The sequence below is a fragment of the Amphiprion ocellaris genome, chromosome 4, assembly GCF_022539595.1.
Source record: "Amphiprion ocellaris isolate individual 3 ecotype Okinawa chromosome 4, ASM2253959v1, whole genome shotgun sequence".
NCBI lineage: Eukaryota > Metazoa > Chordata > Actinopteri > Pomacentridae > Amphiprion > Amphiprion ocellaris.
The window spans coordinates 33,559,756-33,577,789 of record NC_072769.1 but is presented as its reverse complement, the minus strand read 5'-3'; the positions used below and the strand labels follow the sequence as shown (position 1 = coordinate 33,577,789).

Sequence of the window (18,034 nt, the reverse complement as noted above, 5' to 3'; positions counted from 1 at the left end):
GGCTTGTGACGGGGCGATGGGAGGGCTACTCATCTTCCAAATCCAACCACTGCACCGGTGAGGTGTCACTTCCCTAAAATAGCCCCACTGAGAGTATAAAGAGGGTTGCAGGGAGGTTGGGTCTTCAGACGAACATCTCCAGTGCTGCTGCACAGCAAGAGAGCCACACTGAGAAGGACTTTTTCTTGAGACTCGAAGGGAGTCAAACTCTTTGGATTTGAAAACCAGCTAAGGAGAATCTGCAAGATGAAGTACTACCAATGCCCTGTATCCCAAACCCTGGGAGTCGACACTTACTCTGAGGAATGTGGTGTCCCAGTTAACTGCAGGGGTTCAACCTCTCTAAAGCCAATCCGAAGCGTCCATTTCCCCAATGACATCGTTTTCCAGGACTATGTTCGCCAAGGCGAGCTGGAGAGGATTGGACGCTTCATCCGAGCAAGCAGAGTCAAGCTTGACACCATTTACCACTCCGGTGAGAGCCAGCGAAACACTCACAGAACCTAGAAATCTTTATCATCATTGCTTGATGCTGAAGTGTTTCTCTCCTCCCTCTCTGCACAGGCATGGCTGCAATCCACGAGGCTGTTCTGTCCGGAAACCTGGAGTGTGTGAAGCTTCTGGTTCACTATGGAGCTGATATCCATCAGAGGGACGAGGAGGGATGGACTCCGCTACACATGGCCTGCAGCGACAGCTTCCCACATATTGCACGGTGAGCATCCAATCTTCCTGGCTGCATGTAAATTTGAGCCACAAATCCCAGCTATAGGATGATTTTAAAAACTCGAGAAGTGTCCTTTTCATAGCAATATCTGCTGATCATACCACATCAAATAAGGCTGTAGAGGCAAAAGGAACTTTGAAGAATGCTTGCTGCTGATCACAATTTTCCCTCTTTTGGAGGCAGCTGATGTTACATGTTTATGCTTTCGCCAGCACATACCAGCACGCACACAGTGACGCCATAGACGAAAGACAAGCTGCATGATCTGCTGCATTCTTGCACCTCATTAACCTTCCTGACACCAAAGCACAGCAAAACTTGCATTAGGTTTAGGGGCAGCAAGACCTGATCTCGTCCACTAAGTGGGGGCTCTGCTGTGTTTATTCCAGCTACCTCCTCTCGCTGGGTGCTGACCCCGAGCTGGAAAACGACTGCGGGGAGAAACCGGCTGACCTCATCGAGCCCGACAACAAGGAGCTGCTGGAGATCTTTGGGCTGGCGGTCAATGACTGAATGCCTAAAGTCTCAAACTCATCTTGAAAGCTGCTGCACAGTCGTCCGACGTGCAGGAAAGGCCCCATCAAGTCCAGGATCCTGAATTTGCCTCAGTCCTGCAGGTCAAGGAGTGTGGATGTCTGGCTTAAGGAGGGCTGACGGAGCCTTCAGGCTGCCTTCTGAGTGAATGTTTTCTGTTCGGGGCTGGTTTCCTGTCAGAGCTTCAGATCTTTTCACACCGGTTTGAACTGAACAGTTTCATTGGGCTGGAATCATGAAGGCTTCTGAATGTTGTGAAACCTGATGCTGTTGCTGCCGCTTGGCTAATTAGCACCTCTTACAGCTATGTATGCTAAAATTAGCAAAAGCAAACAGGCGTGTTGACCGCCTTAATAGCAGATTTGTTTACAGTTGATTGAGTTATAAATCCAGCGATAATACCTTTATCTATTTTGCCTTTTAATCATTTTGAGAGTTCATTGTACTTATTTTTGTTTGGATATGATTTTTTTGATACTTATTTTTTTAAATAAAGGTAAATGGAGTCATTTTGTCTACCTTTGCCTCTTTAATCAGCTAAGCAATGACCATTTCAAGGAACCATAGTTTGAGCTGCTAGTTTTGCACACATTTGAGAGGTTCTGCCACTATTCAATTCAATTTTATTTACATAGCACTAATTACAACTGAGTACATGACAGTGAAGAAACCTGGGTGTCTTCGTTTTGTAAAAGTCTTGGTCTACACGCCAACACTACAAAGAGAGTTTCTGAAAATCTTAATCCTTGAAGCTTTCCATAAAGTCGTTTTGCAGATGAGCTAAAACTGTGTTTGTGGCGACAAATGGCCAAAATGTAGTGATTAAGGTTTTTTTAAAACGCTGTGTACATATGATGGACAAGGCCTTAACCCATGAGCAAGGGTAAGGACGGCCATCTTAAAAAAGGAAATGAGGTCATAGCTTGAAAAATCACTCAGTGTCTCCAATCTGACCTCCTCGGAATCAGCTGATTTTTATGTAGGATAATTTCACTTAGTAAGTTTCACCATCATGCTATCAATATTTTCCACGGTACAGGTCCTGGAAGTACATAAAGGTGAGTTGAAGTTTAGATTTTGAAGGGGTCAGTGTGGAATGGAATGGCCCAATCATTGTTTAATCACAAGAAACCTGAATAGAAATCAATGGGAGAATTTAGTACTGACAAAAAGTGTTGGTTGTACGACATGGCCCTCTCTACAAAAGTCAGTCATTTGTTTCATAACAGGAAACATTCAGCTGATTGTGTTGTTGCTGTGATGTAAGTGCAGCACTGTCATACTGTACACAGGCATAGAAGAGCTATAAGCCTGCTTTTGGGGCAAAGTCACCAAACTTTTTATGCATTTTTTTTTTTTTTTAAAATAAGATTTCACTGGTGATTCAATAAATGCAGTTTTTGTATCCATTGAAATTTCAGTTATGGTTCTCTCCCTATTTATTTAAACAGGGAACTGGTCTTGTTTAATCCAAAATAACTGCCTGGTAACTGGGGAGTTACCAAGAAGGCTTGCATGTCACTAACTTTTGTGTATTTTCTCCCTGCAGATATCTTTGGCTTTGGAATTCCCCAAGGTTTATGTTCTCTTGTGTGTTGTCTGTCCTGTTGTCTGTCTCCTTTACCCTCACCACAGTGAAAGCTCCTACAATGGACTCATGAGCCTCAGAACTGGACTGGGTGGTGCGATGAATCAACCTTTCTTTAACATCATGTGGACAACTGGGTGAGTTTGTGTTGTTTAAATGGGAAAGAAATGGCAGCAGGATGCAATATGGGAAGAAAGTAGTTTGATGCTCTGGACAATGTCCTGCTGGGAAACCTTTTGTTTTACATTCATGTGGATGTTATACAAAGTGAAAACTAATTTCTACAAAGTAATGCCAATTAGTTAAAGATATAAAATAAGTGACTGCGGAAGTATTCCTCACCTTCAAGTCAGCATTCATTAGATTAACCTTTGGCCACAGCACTGAGCCTGTGTGGATAGGTCTCAATCATCCCTGATCGTCTGGGCACTACAAATTTACCTAGTTCTTTTTTGCAAAAATGTCAGGTTACACATCCCTTTTTAAGTCCAATACTCATTTGGAATGAGGTCTGTTCTCTGACTCGGCCACTCCAGAACATTCACCTTGTCATCTTTAAACCATCTCTGTGGAGCTTTGGCTGTTTGCTTTGACTCTGTCTAGTTTGAAAACAAATCTTCTCCCAAGTTGCAGTTTTCTTGCAAACTGCATCAGATTGTTCTCCAGGTTTTCCCTAAATTTTGATGAATTAATTTTACCCTCTACCTTTACAAGCCTTCCAGGGCCTGCTGCAGAGATGCAGCCTCACATCATGATGATGCCACCACCATGCTTCACAGTTGGGATGGTGTGTCTATGATGGTGTGTCTGCTACACATAGCATCTAGTCTGATGGCAAAAAGCTGTTTTGGTGTCATCAGAACCTTCCTACTTTTTTTTACTACCGACTTTCACCAACATGCCCTTCGGTGAACTCTCGTCAAGATTTAATATGAGCATTCTCGCAACAGTGTCTTTTTGCCACTTTCTCCCACAAAGGTTTTTCTGTTACTACACGTAGTCTCTTACATCTCAACTGCTGAAGTTTGTAACTCCTTCAGGGGAGTCATAGGTGTCTTGGTGGCCTCCCTTATTCGTGTCTTTCTTGCACAATCACTCAGTTTATGAGGACAACCTGCTCTGAGCAGTTTTTTTCTTTTATCTTCATGGTGTAGTTATATCCAGGAGTACTGATTCACCAATGACTGGATCTTCCAGATACAGGTGTCCTTACACCACAATCACTGAGACACATTCACCCCACTCAGATGATCTCCACTAATTCTGCGACTTCCAGCCCCAGTTGGCTTCACCTGTGTCAAATTATGGAGGTGGTTAATTACACTATCATTGATTTTATATTTTTTTAAATTCATTTAATTGACAGTACCTTGGAAAAATTATTTCACTTTGACATGAAAGAGTCTTTTTGCAATTTTTGTCAAAACCATAGGAACCTACATGTGTTCAGTTGGTGAATCATCGAGTGAGTACATGTGTTTTCATGTTTGGTCCTGATTTGTCATCAAGTCCATCTTGCACTGCAGCAAATTTAAAACAACACAATTTGGCTTCACTATCGGCAATTTTAACTCAAAATTCAGGACTGACCTTTTTTTTTATTGCCTTTCTTCTGCTTGAAGCTGTCCTAATCATGTATGCTTACGGTCTTTTTATTGCCTTGCTTTTTTGTACTGATGCCTAATTTCAATGTTTTCTTTTCAACCCCTTTGTTATTATAGTTCCACCTTGTTTTTGATCTAGCCAGTATGCATTACCTTGGCTATCCTGCTCATATGGCTGTCTTCTCGTGTTTTAATATTAGTCATTTTCTCCATGTATTTAAATGCAGGATGGCATGTTAATGAGGTAATGACTTTGAGTTGAATGAAGTCACTGATCATGCCAAAACCATAAAATTATCACTAGTTCTGCAGCATCTTTTAGCTTTCAAGCAACGTGTTTTCAGCTGCAGCATGGACAGGCACTAAATGACACCAAATGATTTTTAATGTTGCTCTCCTGCATTAAATTATACATACAATATGTTCTAAAAAATTTAATCAAATATGTCATAGTATAGTATGTCGTAAAAAACGTCATCACAAATGGAACCAAAAACATCATGGTATAGCATGTGGCAAACAGTTAGTCTGAGAGGAAATACATGCCAAAATGAAAACCCTGCCTCAATGGAAAAAATATGAATCTCAAACTACCAACTAATCACCTCTTCAGAGTCTTAGTGGAAACACAAAATGATCTGGTTAAACTCATTAAAAAGGATTAAAGTCACAATCAGTCAGCAGCAAACTGAAATCCAGGTCATACGCTTCACAGTGCTGCAGCCAGAACACTCAGAATCACACCAAGAAAAATAAGAACCATACAGAGCATACAATGTTTCCTTTTTATTTAATCACATAATTAATCAACAGACTACAATATATTCAAAATGTGCTGAGATGTAGAAGTACAAAACATAGTTATTTACAGAGTCTTTGTGTCTGAGCCTCCACAGGTTCACTCTTTGAACTTCCACTCCTGGCGGCACATTGGACACTGCTGCTGGACCTGCTGCGAGTTCAGCCACTTCAAGATGCAGTGCATGTGGAAACAGTGGGAGCACTGACCCCAGACCAGCGGGCAGTCATCTCCAGGCACTTTACCTGCAAAACAACATCTATGTTACACAGCGCACTGATGGGTAGGTGCTGCTGACACACATTGTTTCAGATTACTCCAGACTAACTTCTCCACTGGTATCACTGATGCTACCAGCTTTCTTGGTTGGTCACATCAGCAAATGATTTGGTCGCCCCATCCTCACCTCCTGATTTTGGTTAGAATTGCCACAGCTATTAATCCACCTGCATGCTGACAAACAGCGGTTTGTGCATAGCCTAGTTATGCTGCACTGACTTTCAGCGATACAAGACTTCACATTTGTAAAAGGTTTAAATTTGAAAATATATTTATTTAGTCACCAGTCCTCTTGTGACTACAGTCATAAACATCTGCTTATTGGTAAATATTACACTTTACCAATGTTCTGTAACACCTCACATGCTTTCCACAGTGGCAGAGGCAGCTGCAGCATATCAGCTCTGACAAGTGTGCCACCAGAAATTTGTTGGAAAAGTGAAGAGAGCATTCACAGAGTTTGAAAGAGAGTGATTTTTATCGACAGTGCTGTTTTCTGTTAGCAGAGTTTTCTATGAGCGGACCACATTTTAACCCCTTGACGCCTATTGTCGTGAATTCGCATCATACCACTTTCATTCAGACTGCAGCTGAGATAGCGTATCCATTCCAATTCCAGTTTGTGCATATTCAATACATACTTCAAAACCTTTTGCAATCACTGGTTTCTCGTAGGACCTAATTATTACACAGCTGTTATTATTATTATTATTATTATTATTATTATTATTATTATTATTATTATTATCATATAGCTATGTATCTGTGTTCTATGTGTAATAGATAAACAATCTCCACTTATTTTAGCGTCAGGTGGAAAGCAAAAACACATTAATTGTAAATAAATTCAGTCAAGGAGTTAAATGTCAATTTCATAGTTGATCATGTTTATTTAGTCAAAACTGTGATCACTGTTAAAATCTGAACCATAAGGACTGAATGTGGGACTACTTTTTCTTTTTAACTGAAATTTCATGACATAGTACATTGTATTCTGCAAATCTGATAAAGAAGCTTTACCAGTCAATGTCCAGAACACATTTGCAAAAAGAGAAAGTATGTATAACTTAAAAGGAACAGAGATCTTCATAAAACCAAGATTTAGGATGAAATTAATGGAACGTTGCATTTCTGTAAAAGGGATCAATTAATGGAACAATCTAGACAAGGAATCAAAATAATCTAAAGCACACACAAGATTTAAATGTTTTATTAAAACCAGCATATTATTAAAATACAAATAAATGAATTAAGAGTTTCATAGTGTTTGTCATGAGAGAAAACTGATATGAATGAGTGGCCATGCAGATTTTATAGTCATTTTGTTTGTTTTTAATGCTTGTTACAAAGGGGCACATTACATTAGTTTATTCTTTCTTATCCTGCTGCCCTTTCATTCAAAAGTTGGAAACGTTTGTTTATGTATTAAATTGCTTTTATCTTTTGTCAATGAATGAAATAAAAACTAACTAAAAATGTGCTTTATAAATAACGGTGAACTGACGTCACTCTTAGCAGCTAGTTAGCATGACTGCTAGCATCACGTTCATGAAACCAGAACCAGGCGGCTCGGGTACTCACAGTCCGGGCAGCAGCCGTTGAAGGGCATCCTGCAGATCCCGCAGTTCTCGTCGTTGGCCACCCAGAGCCAGGAGGCCACCCCGTTCCACTGCCGGATCTTCACCTTCATCCTCGGCCTAAGACGAGAGCAGAAACACGGTGTAGAGAGCGGAGCAGCGGAGGTTAGCATGTGAGCTAATGTGAACGTCTGTAGCTACATGTTTCACTGCATTAGTTTACTTACAGAGAAGCTCTGACGTCTCCCTCAAAAGTTCAACACGAGTGAAGTTTGACAAGAAATCATTTTTAGCGCCAGTTTCATGGTAGTTTATAGCATGTAGCTGAACAGCTTCTTCTCTGGCGGATGCTGCTTCTTCTTCGTTTATTGACGGCTGGCAAAAATGGAACTAGTGCATTACCGCCACTAGCTGGTTGGAGTTTGGATTACAATGTGAAATATTACTGACACATGATTTGACCAAACCGATTTCTGGGTGAGAGAGTGAGTGAGTGTGTGTGTTTTGTAGTGTCTGTACCAAGGAACGGCGGAGTTATGTGACGATCAGCGTACGTTTGTCTGTGAGTCTGTCTGTCTGTCAGTGTGTAACATTAACTCCAAAATGGGCTAACGGATTTGGATGAAATTTTCGAGGGAAGTCAAAAATGACACAAGGACCACCTCATTAAAATTCACAGTGATAGATCAAAAATTTACTCCTACTGTTTCGGAGATGTGAGCGTCCAGGTTCGACGGCTATGACCGAACGATTAGCGCTCACTGTAGCCGCCGAGAGCAGCCTTATCTCGGCAAGACTTTTTGAAATCTGCTGCCGGCTCTGACGGTTCTATAGCGGTTAAACTGGGATTATTTGCATAGACTCTATATCCATGGATATTAGTAGTTTTGCGTTAATTTAACGGTCACACTTTGGCCTCACAGTGCATTTTTGTTTTTATTATTTCGAGAAAAATCGGTTTGAAAGAAGTTAATGTTCATAACTTTATATTGTTAATGTTTTACTCGGTTGCTGACTGTAACAATAAAAACAGATATAAATTAAAATATAGAATATCATATATTTTCAATTTTTGTTTGAGTCTTTTCACTACTAAAAATATGGATGTTTTTGTTCTAGTCTTTATAGTTCTTTATATTTTCTTTTAAAATGTAAATCAGCAAAAAATATTATTTTACTAAAATTTGTTGTTAAAAATTATATATTTTACGTAATGAAAAATTACAGATATACTTTTTTGTCATTGTCTTAATCTTTCCCACCAATATTTTTTCAAATGGTTGATAATTTTTTCAAATGTTTGACCATAAAAATGCACTATTTTTACTGTAATTTTAATATTTTTTTTGAATGTTACTATATTTAAGTTTTTAAAACTTATCTTTTCTGGCACCCTTACTGCTGGATTTTTTTAAAACATTTTTTACAGTGTATATAAATAACATTGACTAGACCTAATAAGCTTTTACAGTAGACATGAATTGAATTTTGTTTGCAGTGTTTATAGCAACAAAAAATTAAATCAGCCCAAGAATGACATACAGTCAACTTAAAGTTATTATGTCTTGTGCAACATTATTGTTTTTCTGTCAACCTGCCAAGTGTGAGTTTAATATTTAATCTTCCTTTACATACTTTGTTTTTGTATTTTGGGTGAACTGAACTTTCTTGATAATTAGTATATTTTACTGATCAGAAACGATAAATATGTAGTTAAAAGGGCAAATTAGGTAGATTTTTCTGATGAATAATTTATTTTTCTAACCCCTTTTGCTGTTCCAAGCAGGCACCAGTTAAGATTTGCAGACTGACACAGATGTGACAATATAGAAATTATTAAGCTTCATGGAGTATAAATTAAGTCACATAGTGTTAAGATAAGGATTATTAATCTTATTCATAATATTAAGTGATATTGACTCTTCTTTTCATAGTACTACTACACTTTTCATTTAGATATTTTTTACAGTGTAACTCCACCTCATTGAACTTTTTACCTCCAGTATCATGTTGTTTGTAAAGTCTTCATCACTGCATCAGGTCCTGGTGTGGTTGTATATTTACACTAAACAACGGTGTGTATTAACCTCCTCCTGTGTACAGTTGCCTGGTTCACCTTTGACCCGGCCTCCGCTCACCCCGACATCATCTTCTCCAACGACAACCTGACGGTGACCTGCAACAGCTACGACAACCAGGTGGTCATGGGGAACTTCTCCGGAGGCGTCCATTACTGGGAGATGACCATTGATTGCTATGACAACCACCCCGACCCAGTGTTGGGGAAGATGCTGGGGAAGGACAGCAAGGCCTGGGCCATGTACATGGACAACAACTGCTCCTGGTTCATGCACAACTCACATACCAACAGGTAATGAAGAAAAAGACCAATGACTGTCTGTGGTTTAATGCTGATGTTGTTTTGAGAAGAAAAATGCAAGATTTAGAAGTGATTTATTCATTTTTAGATATGTTTGTAAAAGACACACCAATGCACAGTGATGGAAGAAGTAGTCTGATCCTTTTATTGAAGTAAAAGTAGCAGTAAAAACGTAAATTACACTGAAGTAAAAGTACAGAGGTTATAAGCAAAATATTATTCTAGGATCAAAAAAATAAATACAAAACAGCCCCAGTGTGTGGCATATTACTGTTTATGTAAGTTTTGTCATTGCAGGTGGTTGAGAGAGCGACTTTTCACTATTTTACTACATTTCATCCAAGATGAATCTGAAGGGTTCAGAGTTGATTATCACGAATTTGTATTAATTTAACGAATTACTGGTTGTTTGTTTGCCCTGTTGTTTGTTTTGTTGGTTGCTTGATCTGTTGTTTGCTTGTTTTTTTGGTGTCTTTTTTGTTGGTTGGTTGGTCAGTTGGTTGATTGGTCTGTTGTTTGCTTGGTCTCTTGGTTGGTTGGTCTGTTGGCTTGTTTTGGTTGGTTGTTTGCTTGATTTGTTTGTTTGGTTGATTGGTCTGTTGTTCAGTTGGTTGTTTGCTAGACCATTTGATATACTGTACTAAAACTTTACGCTAAAGAACCAGTGGATGTGGGTTTAAATGAAGTAACCAAAGTAAAATTTAATGAATGAGCATTGAAAACAATCGAAAACACTTAATGCATAAGCTACAATTTCATTTGTGAAAAAACAAAGTAAGTTCATGGTGTTGAAGCTCAAACCAGGATTTTCAGCCTGCTCCCTACAGCAGTGCACCAAAGTATAAAGAGAAAGTCAAATCAAAGAACCTTCTTCAGTTGACTTCAGTCTCCACGTCTTCTGCTGAACTCTAGTCCAGACATAATAAGAACTTTTCTCGACAGAGCCTTTCTCTTTGTCTGCCATAAAGCTTTGACTGGTGAAAAACAGACAACAGTTGTTGTATGAACAGTCTCTCCCATCTCAGCTGCTGAAGCTTGGAACTCCTTCAGAGGAGTATTAGGTGTCTTGGTGACCTCTCTCACTTCTTTCATCCTTGGTCACTCATTCTTTACTGGATTAAAAGCAATAACAGGGGAAAAACTTCGCAGTGGGGTGAATACTCTTTACAGGCACTGTACTTGCTGATCCTTTATTTTTACTTTGTAGTAGAAATTAAGGAAAGCTCATCAGAAAATAGAAATAGAGGGATGATTAAAACATGATCAATCGAGTGCAACATTAACGAAGACACTAAACAAGAGATTACACCTGAATTCTGTGGAGCCTGATCTCAAGGACTTTAAGTTTGTGGACAACTTCAGGAACTTGTACTGAACCCGGCATGGGGAAATCTTCTTGGCAGGCGTTCAGTTTGTGTCCAGTCTGCACATCTGTGCCGCTCTGCTTGGAAAACAAATGCACAAACACAGAGTAAGTCAAGATTTCCTGCAGCATTGAAGAATTGATGCCTTGCCTGACATACAGAGCACCACTACTGACATCTGAAGACACTGACCTGTTGTAATTTAACATTCAGTTGTCTGAGCTTCCAGAAAGATTATCACTCATATAGTAAGAAAATAGCTGCAGGGGTTTAAACTGGGGATGCCTCGATAAGGTACTTATGGCTCACGATCCAAGGTGAGTCATTAAATACTTAGCATCTGCTGATAACGTATCCCTCGATAATACACACATCAGCTATTGTAGATGAACTGCAGTACCTCGTTGCACCACAGGGTGGAGCTTCTTGCCAGACCCTCAAGATTGTTCTGTGTTGGAAAGCACAGAGCATTGTGGAACCATAGCTAATAAAGGAGCGCTGTGACAGAGACTTATATGAGGCTCACTGACATGAGGCCAGCAAGCAACTGATGAGTAAAGCTGGGTTTATATTCGCTAAATAGCCAACATCCCAGTAGAATATTTAACACTGATGTGATGTCTTTTCAACATTATGTGGTGAGAACAAATTTGTGCTGATGCTGATCACGTCAGAATTCCCAATCTTACCTACATCCCCAGATTAACCTGGACCAAATTTCTGTGTCAAGACTGGCCACAGTTGTTCAAAACAGTATCACACTAAATTTCACAACAATATCCAAAATATCCAATGCAGAATAGTATGTACACTGTTGCTGAGGCAACTTTTACATACCTTACTGTGACATTGTTTGAATGCTTCCTTTCTGGTGTGGATCTGCTGGTGTTGTTTCAGGGAACAGAAAGTTCTAAAAGTCTTATTACACTCGTCACATCTGTAGGGTCTGTCCCCAGCATGGCCACGTTGGTGAGCGACTCCAGTGTTGTTGAAGCCTTTCCCATACTGGTCACGGCGGTATGGTTTAACCCTGGTGTGGGTAACTGCATGAGCTTTTAACTCTGAGAACCTTCCAAATAGTTTGCCACAGATATCACATACGCACACATCATGTCCAGTGTGGATGCGTTGGTGAAACTTTAGGCTCTCTCGGCGCTTGAAAGTTTTTTCACAGTAGTCACAGTGGTGTCTATCAGAATGGGGGCATTGATGGATCAGTAACTGTTCATGTCGAGTAACGGTTTTCACACACTGATCACAGTTGAATGGTTCACCTCCACTGTGGACGACTTGGAGCACTGTTAAATTACTCTTGGTAGTAAATGTCTTCCCACACTGATCACAGCTGAATGGTCTAACTCCACTGTGAATGAGTTGATGGCTTGTTAATGTCTTCTTGTGAGTAAAAGTCTTCCCACACTCATCACAGCTGAATGGTCTAACTCCACTGTGAATGAGTTGATGGCTTGTTAATGTCATCTTGTGCGTAAAAGTCTTCCCACACTGATCACAGCTGAATGGTCTAACTCCACTGTGAATGAGTTGATGGTTTGTTAATGTCTTCTTGTGAGTAAAAGTCTTCCCACACTGATCACAGCTGAACGGTCTAACTCCACTGTGAATGAGTTGATGGCCTGCTAAACTACCCTTGGAAGTAAATGTCTTCCCACACTGATCACAGCTGAATGGTCTAACTCCACTGTGAATGAGTTGATGTTTTGTTAATCTGCTCTTGTGAATAAAAGTCTTCCCACACTGATCACAGCTGAATGGTCTAACTCCACTGTGAATGAGTTGATGGCTTGTTAATGTCTTCTTGTGAGTAAAAGTCTTCCCACACTGATCACAGCTGAATGGTCTAACTCCACTGTGAATGAGCTGATGGCTTGCTAAATGACCCTTGGAAGTAAAAGTCTTCCCACACTGATCACAGCTGAATGGTCTAACTCCACTGTGAATGAGCTGATGGCTTGCTAAATGACCCTTGGAAGTAAAAGTCTTCCCACACTGATCACAGCTGAATGGTCTAACTCCACTGTGAATGAGCTGATGGCTTGCTAAATGACCCTTGGAAGTAAATGTCTTCCCACACTGACCACAGCTGAATGGTCTAACTCCACTGTGAATGTGTTGATGTCTTGTTACACTAACCATGGAAGTAAATGTCTTCCCACACTGACCACAGCTGAATGGTCTAACTCCACTGTGAATGAGTTGATGGCTTGCTAAACTAACCATGGAAGTAAATGTCTTCCCACACTGATCACAGCTGAATGGTCTAACTCCACTGTGAATGAGTTGATGGGTTCTTAGGCTGATCATCTGAGTAAAAGCCTTCCCACACTGATCACAGCTGAATGGTCTAACTCCGCTGTGAATGAGTTGATGGATTGTTAATGTCCTCTTGGAAGTAAAAGTCTTCCCACACTGATCACAGCTGAATGGTCTAACTCCACTGTGAATGAGTTGATGTCTTCTTAAATTACCCTTCTGAGTAAAACTCTTCCCACACTGATCACGACTGAACGGTTTGTCCACAATGTGAATACGCTGGTGAATTCTTAGCTTTGTTGCTGTGATAAAAGTCTTGCTGCATTGCTTGCAACTGAGTGATTCATCTCTGTTTGTTGCTGTTGGGGAACCGTTGTTTTCCTCTGCAGATTTCTGATGTCTCACTCCATTGCTGTTTTCATGTTTCTGTAACAACAGACAAAGACACAAACAGAGGCAGTGATTTAAATGCCATTGTTAAACAAGAAGCGCAGTCAGAGGGCGCAGTACTTTGCCAAGGCTGCTCAGTCGTATCATTTCCGACAGATGAAATTTTTAATAAAAATTTACCTTGGGCTGAGTACAGGTGTGTGTTGTGCATGTGTCCGTTATGTACGGATACCGAATCGCGTTACGTAAATGTAAACGTAGAGGACGGCAGGAATTGATGAGACTGATGGGACACCCTCACAATTTAATAAACTGTTCTTTGGATGGTTTCCAATGGATAAGTCCCAATAAGCCCGCAGCGGTCGATTTTTTTAGAAGGATCGCATTACTCTCTTTCCTTATTCTGGCAAAAAAAAAATCATCATGAATTTTGGCGCCAAAAAAATGCCTTACTATACTATGTCGAAAAAAAATCTGATTTTTCAAACATGTTGTAAAAACGTGCCATATGATGAAATAATGTAAAGGAGGGCGTGAAAAACACCCCAGAAAGGTTTTCTTTGAAAAAAAAATCATCATGAATTTTGGCGCAAAAAAAACGCCTTACTATACTATGTCGAAAAAAGATCTGATTTTTCAAACATGTTGTAAAAATGTGCCATATTATGAAATAATGTAAAGGAGGGAGTGAAAAACACCCCAGAAAGGTTTTCTTTGAAAAAAAAAATCATCATGAATTTTGGCGCAAAAAAAACGCCTTACTATACTATGTCGAAAAAAAATCTGATTTTTCAAACATGTTGTAAAAACGTGCCATATGATGAAATAATGTAAAGGAGGGCGTGAAAAACACTCCAGAAAGGTTTTCTTTGAAAAAAAAATCATAATGAATTTTGGCGCCAAAAAAAATGCCTTACTATACTATGTCGAAAAAAAATCTGATTTTTCAAACATGTTGTAAAAATGTGCCATATGATGAAATAATGTAAAGGAGGGCGTGAAAAACACTCCAGAAAGGTTTTCTTTGAAAAAAAAATCATCATGAATTTTGGCGCAAAAAAAACGCCTTACTATACTATGTCGAAAAAAAATCTGATTTTTCAAACATGTTGTAAAAATGTGCCATATGATGAAATAATGTAAAGGAGGGCGTGAAAAACACTCCAGAAAGGTTTTCTGTGAAAAAAAAATCATCATGAATTTTGGCGCCAAAAAAAACGCCTTACTATACTATGTCGAAAAAAAATCAGATTTTTCAAACATGTTGTAAAAACGTGCCATATGATGAAATAATGTAAAGGAGGGCGTGAAAAACACTCCAGAAAGGTTTTCTTTGAAAAAAAAATCATCATGAATTTTGGCGCAAAAAAAACGCCTTACTATACTATGTCGAAAAAAAATGCCATTTTTCAAACATGTTGTAAAAACGTGCCATATGATGAAATAATGTAAAGGAGGGCGTGAAAAACACTCCAGAAAGGTTTTCTTTGAAAAAAAAATCATCATGAATTTTGGCGCAAAAAAAACGCCTTACTATACTATGTCGAAAAAAAATGCCATTTTTCAAACATGTTGTAAAAACGTGCCATATGATGAAATAATGTAAAGGAGGGCGTGAAAAACACTCCAGAAAGGTTTTCTTTGAAAAAAAAATCATCATGAATTTTGGCGCAAAAAAAACGCCTTACTATACTATGTCGAAAAAAAATGCCATTTTTCAAACATGTTGTAAAAACGTGCCATATGATGAAATAATGTAAAGGAGGGCGTGAAAAACACTCCAGAAAGGTTTTCTTTGAAAAAAAAATCATCATGAATTTTGGCGCAAAAAAAAACGCCTTACTATACTATGTCGAAAAAAAATGCCATTTTTCAAACATGTTGTAAAAACGTGCCATATGATGAAATAATGTAAAGGAGGGCGTGAAAAACACTCCAGAAAGGTTTTCTTTGAAAAAAAAATCATCATGAATTTTGGCGCAAAAAAAACGCCTTACTATACTATGTCGAAAAAAAATGCCATTTTTCAAACATGTTGTAAAAACGTGCCATATGATGAAATAATGTAAAGGAGGGCGTGAAAAACACTCCAGAAAGGTTTTCTTTGAAAAAAAAATCATCATGAATTTTGGCGCAAAAAAAACGCCTTACTATACTATGTCGAAAAAAAATGCCATTTTTCAAACATGTTGTAAAAACGTGCCATATGATGAAATAATGTAAAGGAGGGCGTGAAAAACACTCCAGAAAGGTTTTCTTTGAAAAAAAAATCATCATGAATTTTGGCGCAAAAAAAACGCCTTACTATACTATGTCGAAAAAAAATGCCATTTTTCAAACATGTTGTAAAAACGTGCCATATGATGAAATAATGTAAAGGAGGGCGTGAAAAACACTCCAGAAAGGTTTTCTTTGAAAAAAAAATCATCATGAATTTTGGCGCAAAAAAAACGCCTTACTATACTATGTCGAAAAAAAATGCCATTTTTCAAACATGTTGTAAAAACGTGCCATATGATGAAATAATGTAAAGGAGGGCGTGAAAAACACTCCAGAAAGGTTTTCTTTGAAAAAAAAATCATCATGAATTTTGGCGCAAAAAAAAACGCCTTACTATACTATGTCGAAAAAAAATGCCATTTTTCAAACATGTTGTAAAAACGTGCCATATGATGAAATAATGTAAAGGAGGGCGTGAAAAACACTCCAGAAAGGTTTTCTTTGAAAAAAAAAATCATCATGAATTTTGGCGCAAAAAAAACGCCTTACTATACTATGTCGAAAAAAAATGCCATTTTTCAAACATGTTGTAAAAACGTGCCATATGATGAAATAATGTAAAGGAGGGCGTGAAAAACACTCCAGAAAGGTTTTCTTTGAAAAAAAAATCATCATGAATTTTGGCGCAAAAAAAAACGCCTTACTATACTATGTCGAAAAAAAATGCCATTTTTCAAACATGTTGTAAAAACGTGCCATATGATGAAATAATGTAAAGGAGGGCGTGAAAAACACTCCAGAAAGGTTTTCTTTGAAAAAAAAATCATCATGAATTTTGGCGCAAAAAAAACGCCTTACTATACTATGTCGAAAAAAAATGCATTTTTCAAACATGTTGTAAAAACGTGCCATATGATGAAATAATGTAAAGGAGGGCGTGAAAAACACTCCAGAAAGGTTTTCTTTGAAAAAAAAATCATCATGAATTTTGGCGCAAAAAAAACGCCTTACTATACTATGTCGAAAAAAAATGCCATTTTTCAAACATGTTGTAAAAACGTGCCATATGATGAAATAATGTAAAGGAGGGCGTGAAAAACACTCCAGAAAGGTTTTCTTTGAAAAAAAAATCATCATGAATTTTGGCGCAAAAAAAACGCCTTACTATACTATGTCGAAAAAAAATGCCATTTTTCAAACATGTTGTAAAAACGTGCCATATGATGAAATAATGTAAAGGAGGGCGTGAAAAACACTCCAGAAAGGTTTTCTTTGAAAAAAAAATCATCATGAATTTTGGCGCAAAAAAAACGCCTTACTATACTATGTCGAAAAAAAATGCCATTTTTCAAACATGTTGTAAAAACGTGCCATATGATGAAATAATGTAAAGGAGGGCGTGAAAAACACTCCAGAAAGGTTTTCTTTGAAAAAAAAATCATCATGAATTTTGGCGCAAAAAAAACGCCTTACTATACTATGTCGAAAAAAAATGCCATTTTTCAAACATGTTGTAAAAACGTGCCATATGATGAAATAATGTAAAGGAGGGCGTGAAAAACACTCCAGAAAGGTTTTCTTTGAAAAAAAAATCATCATGAATTTTGGCGCAAAAAAAACGCCTTACTATACTATGTCGAAAAAAAATGCCATTTTTCAAACATGTTGTAAAAACGTGCCATATGATGAAATAATGTAAAGGAGGGCGTGAAAAACACTCCAGAAAGGTTTTCTTTGAAAAAAAAATCATCATGAATTTTGGCGCAAAAAAAACGCCTTACTATACTATGTCGAAAAAAAATGCATTTTTCAAACATGTTGTAAAAACGTGCCATATGATGAAATAATGTAAAGGAGGGCGTGAAAAACACTCCAGAAAGGTTTTCTTTGAAAAAAAAATCATCATGAATTTTGGCGCAAAAAAAACGCCTTACTATACTATGTCGAAAAAAAATGCCATTTTTCAAACATGTTGTAAAAACGTGCCATATGATGAAATAATGTAAAGGAGGGCGTGAAAAACACTCCAGAAAGGTTTTCTTTGAAAAAAAAATCATCATGAATTTTGGCGCAAAAAAAACGCCTTACTATACTATGTCGAAAAAAAAATGCCATTTTTCAAACATGTTGTAAAAACGTGCCATATGATGAAATAATGTAAAGGAGGGCGTGAAAAACACTCCAGAAAGGTTTTCTTTGAAAAAAAAATCATCATGAATTTTGGCGCAAAAAAAACGCCTTACTATACTATGTCGAAAAAAAATGCCATTTTTCAAACATGTTGTAAAAACGTGCCATATG

At 38.2% G+C, this 18,034-nt stretch overlaps 3 protein-coding genes and 1 long non-coding RNA gene across 6 annotated transcripts in view; 2 read left to right on the top strand and 2 right to left on the bottom strand.

Annotated features, from left to right (window-relative positions):
* The first annotated feature begins 73 nt into the window (after window positions 1–73).
* On the top strand, window positions 74–1,770 carry ppp1r27b (protein phosphatase 1, regulatory subunit 27b). The gene is made up of 3 exons (XM_023296699.3): window positions 74–475; window positions 565–715; window positions 1,117–1,770. The coding sequence occupies exons 1-3, from the start codon at window positions 247–249 to the stop codon at window positions 1,238–1,240; spliced, it is 504 nt and encodes a 167-aa protein (XP_023152467.1). The 5' UTR covers window positions 74–246; the 3' UTR covers window positions 1,241–1,770.
* A 3,447-nt stretch (window positions 1,771–5,217) lies between these two features.
* On the bottom strand, window positions 5,218–7,353 carry anapc11 (APC11 anaphase promoting complex subunit 11 homolog (yeast)). The gene is made up of 3 exons (XM_023296698.3): window positions 7,336–7,353; window positions 7,113–7,228; window positions 5,218–5,497 (listed from the first exon to the last, which is right to left on the bottom strand). The coding sequence occupies exons 2-3, from the start codon at window positions 7,219–7,221 to the stop codon at window positions 5,352–5,354; spliced, it is 255 nt and encodes an 84-aa protein (XP_023152466.1). The 5' UTR covers window positions 7,222–7,228; window positions 7,336–7,353; the 3' UTR covers window positions 5,218–5,351.
* The window catches only part of LOC129348717 (uncharacterized), a 196,929-nt gene continuing 186,026 nt past the window's right edge, over window positions 7,132–18,034 (top strand). Inside the window, exons 1-2 of the long non-coding RNA XR_008601372.1 lie at window positions 7,132–7,273; window positions 9,212–9,479. This is a non-coding gene — a long non-coding RNA (uncharacterized LOC129348717). The remainder of the gene's footprint in view (window positions 7,274–9,211; window positions 9,480–18,034) is intronic.
* Window positions 9,611–14,136, bottom strand: LOC111586868 (gastrula zinc finger protein XlCGF26.1-like). Of its 3 annotated transcripts, XM_055009687.1 has the most exons (3): window positions 11,690–14,136; window positions 10,798–10,932; window positions 9,611–10,600 (listed from the first exon to the last, which is right to left on the bottom strand). In XM_055009687.1, the coding sequence occupies exons 1-3, from the start codon at window positions 13,172–13,174 to the stop codon at window positions 10,598–10,600; spliced, it is 1,623 nt and encodes a 540-aa protein (XP_054865662.1). In that variant the 5' UTR covers window positions 13,175–14,136; the 3' UTR covers window positions 9,611–10,597. The 3 variants fall into 3 exon arrangements, with proteins under 3 accessions (XP_054865662.1, XP_054865660.1, XP_054865661.1); XM_055009685.1 differs by having other exon boundaries at window positions 9,611–10,932; window positions 11,690–14,135; XM_055009686.1 differs by having other exon boundaries at window positions 9,611–10,929; window positions 11,690–14,132.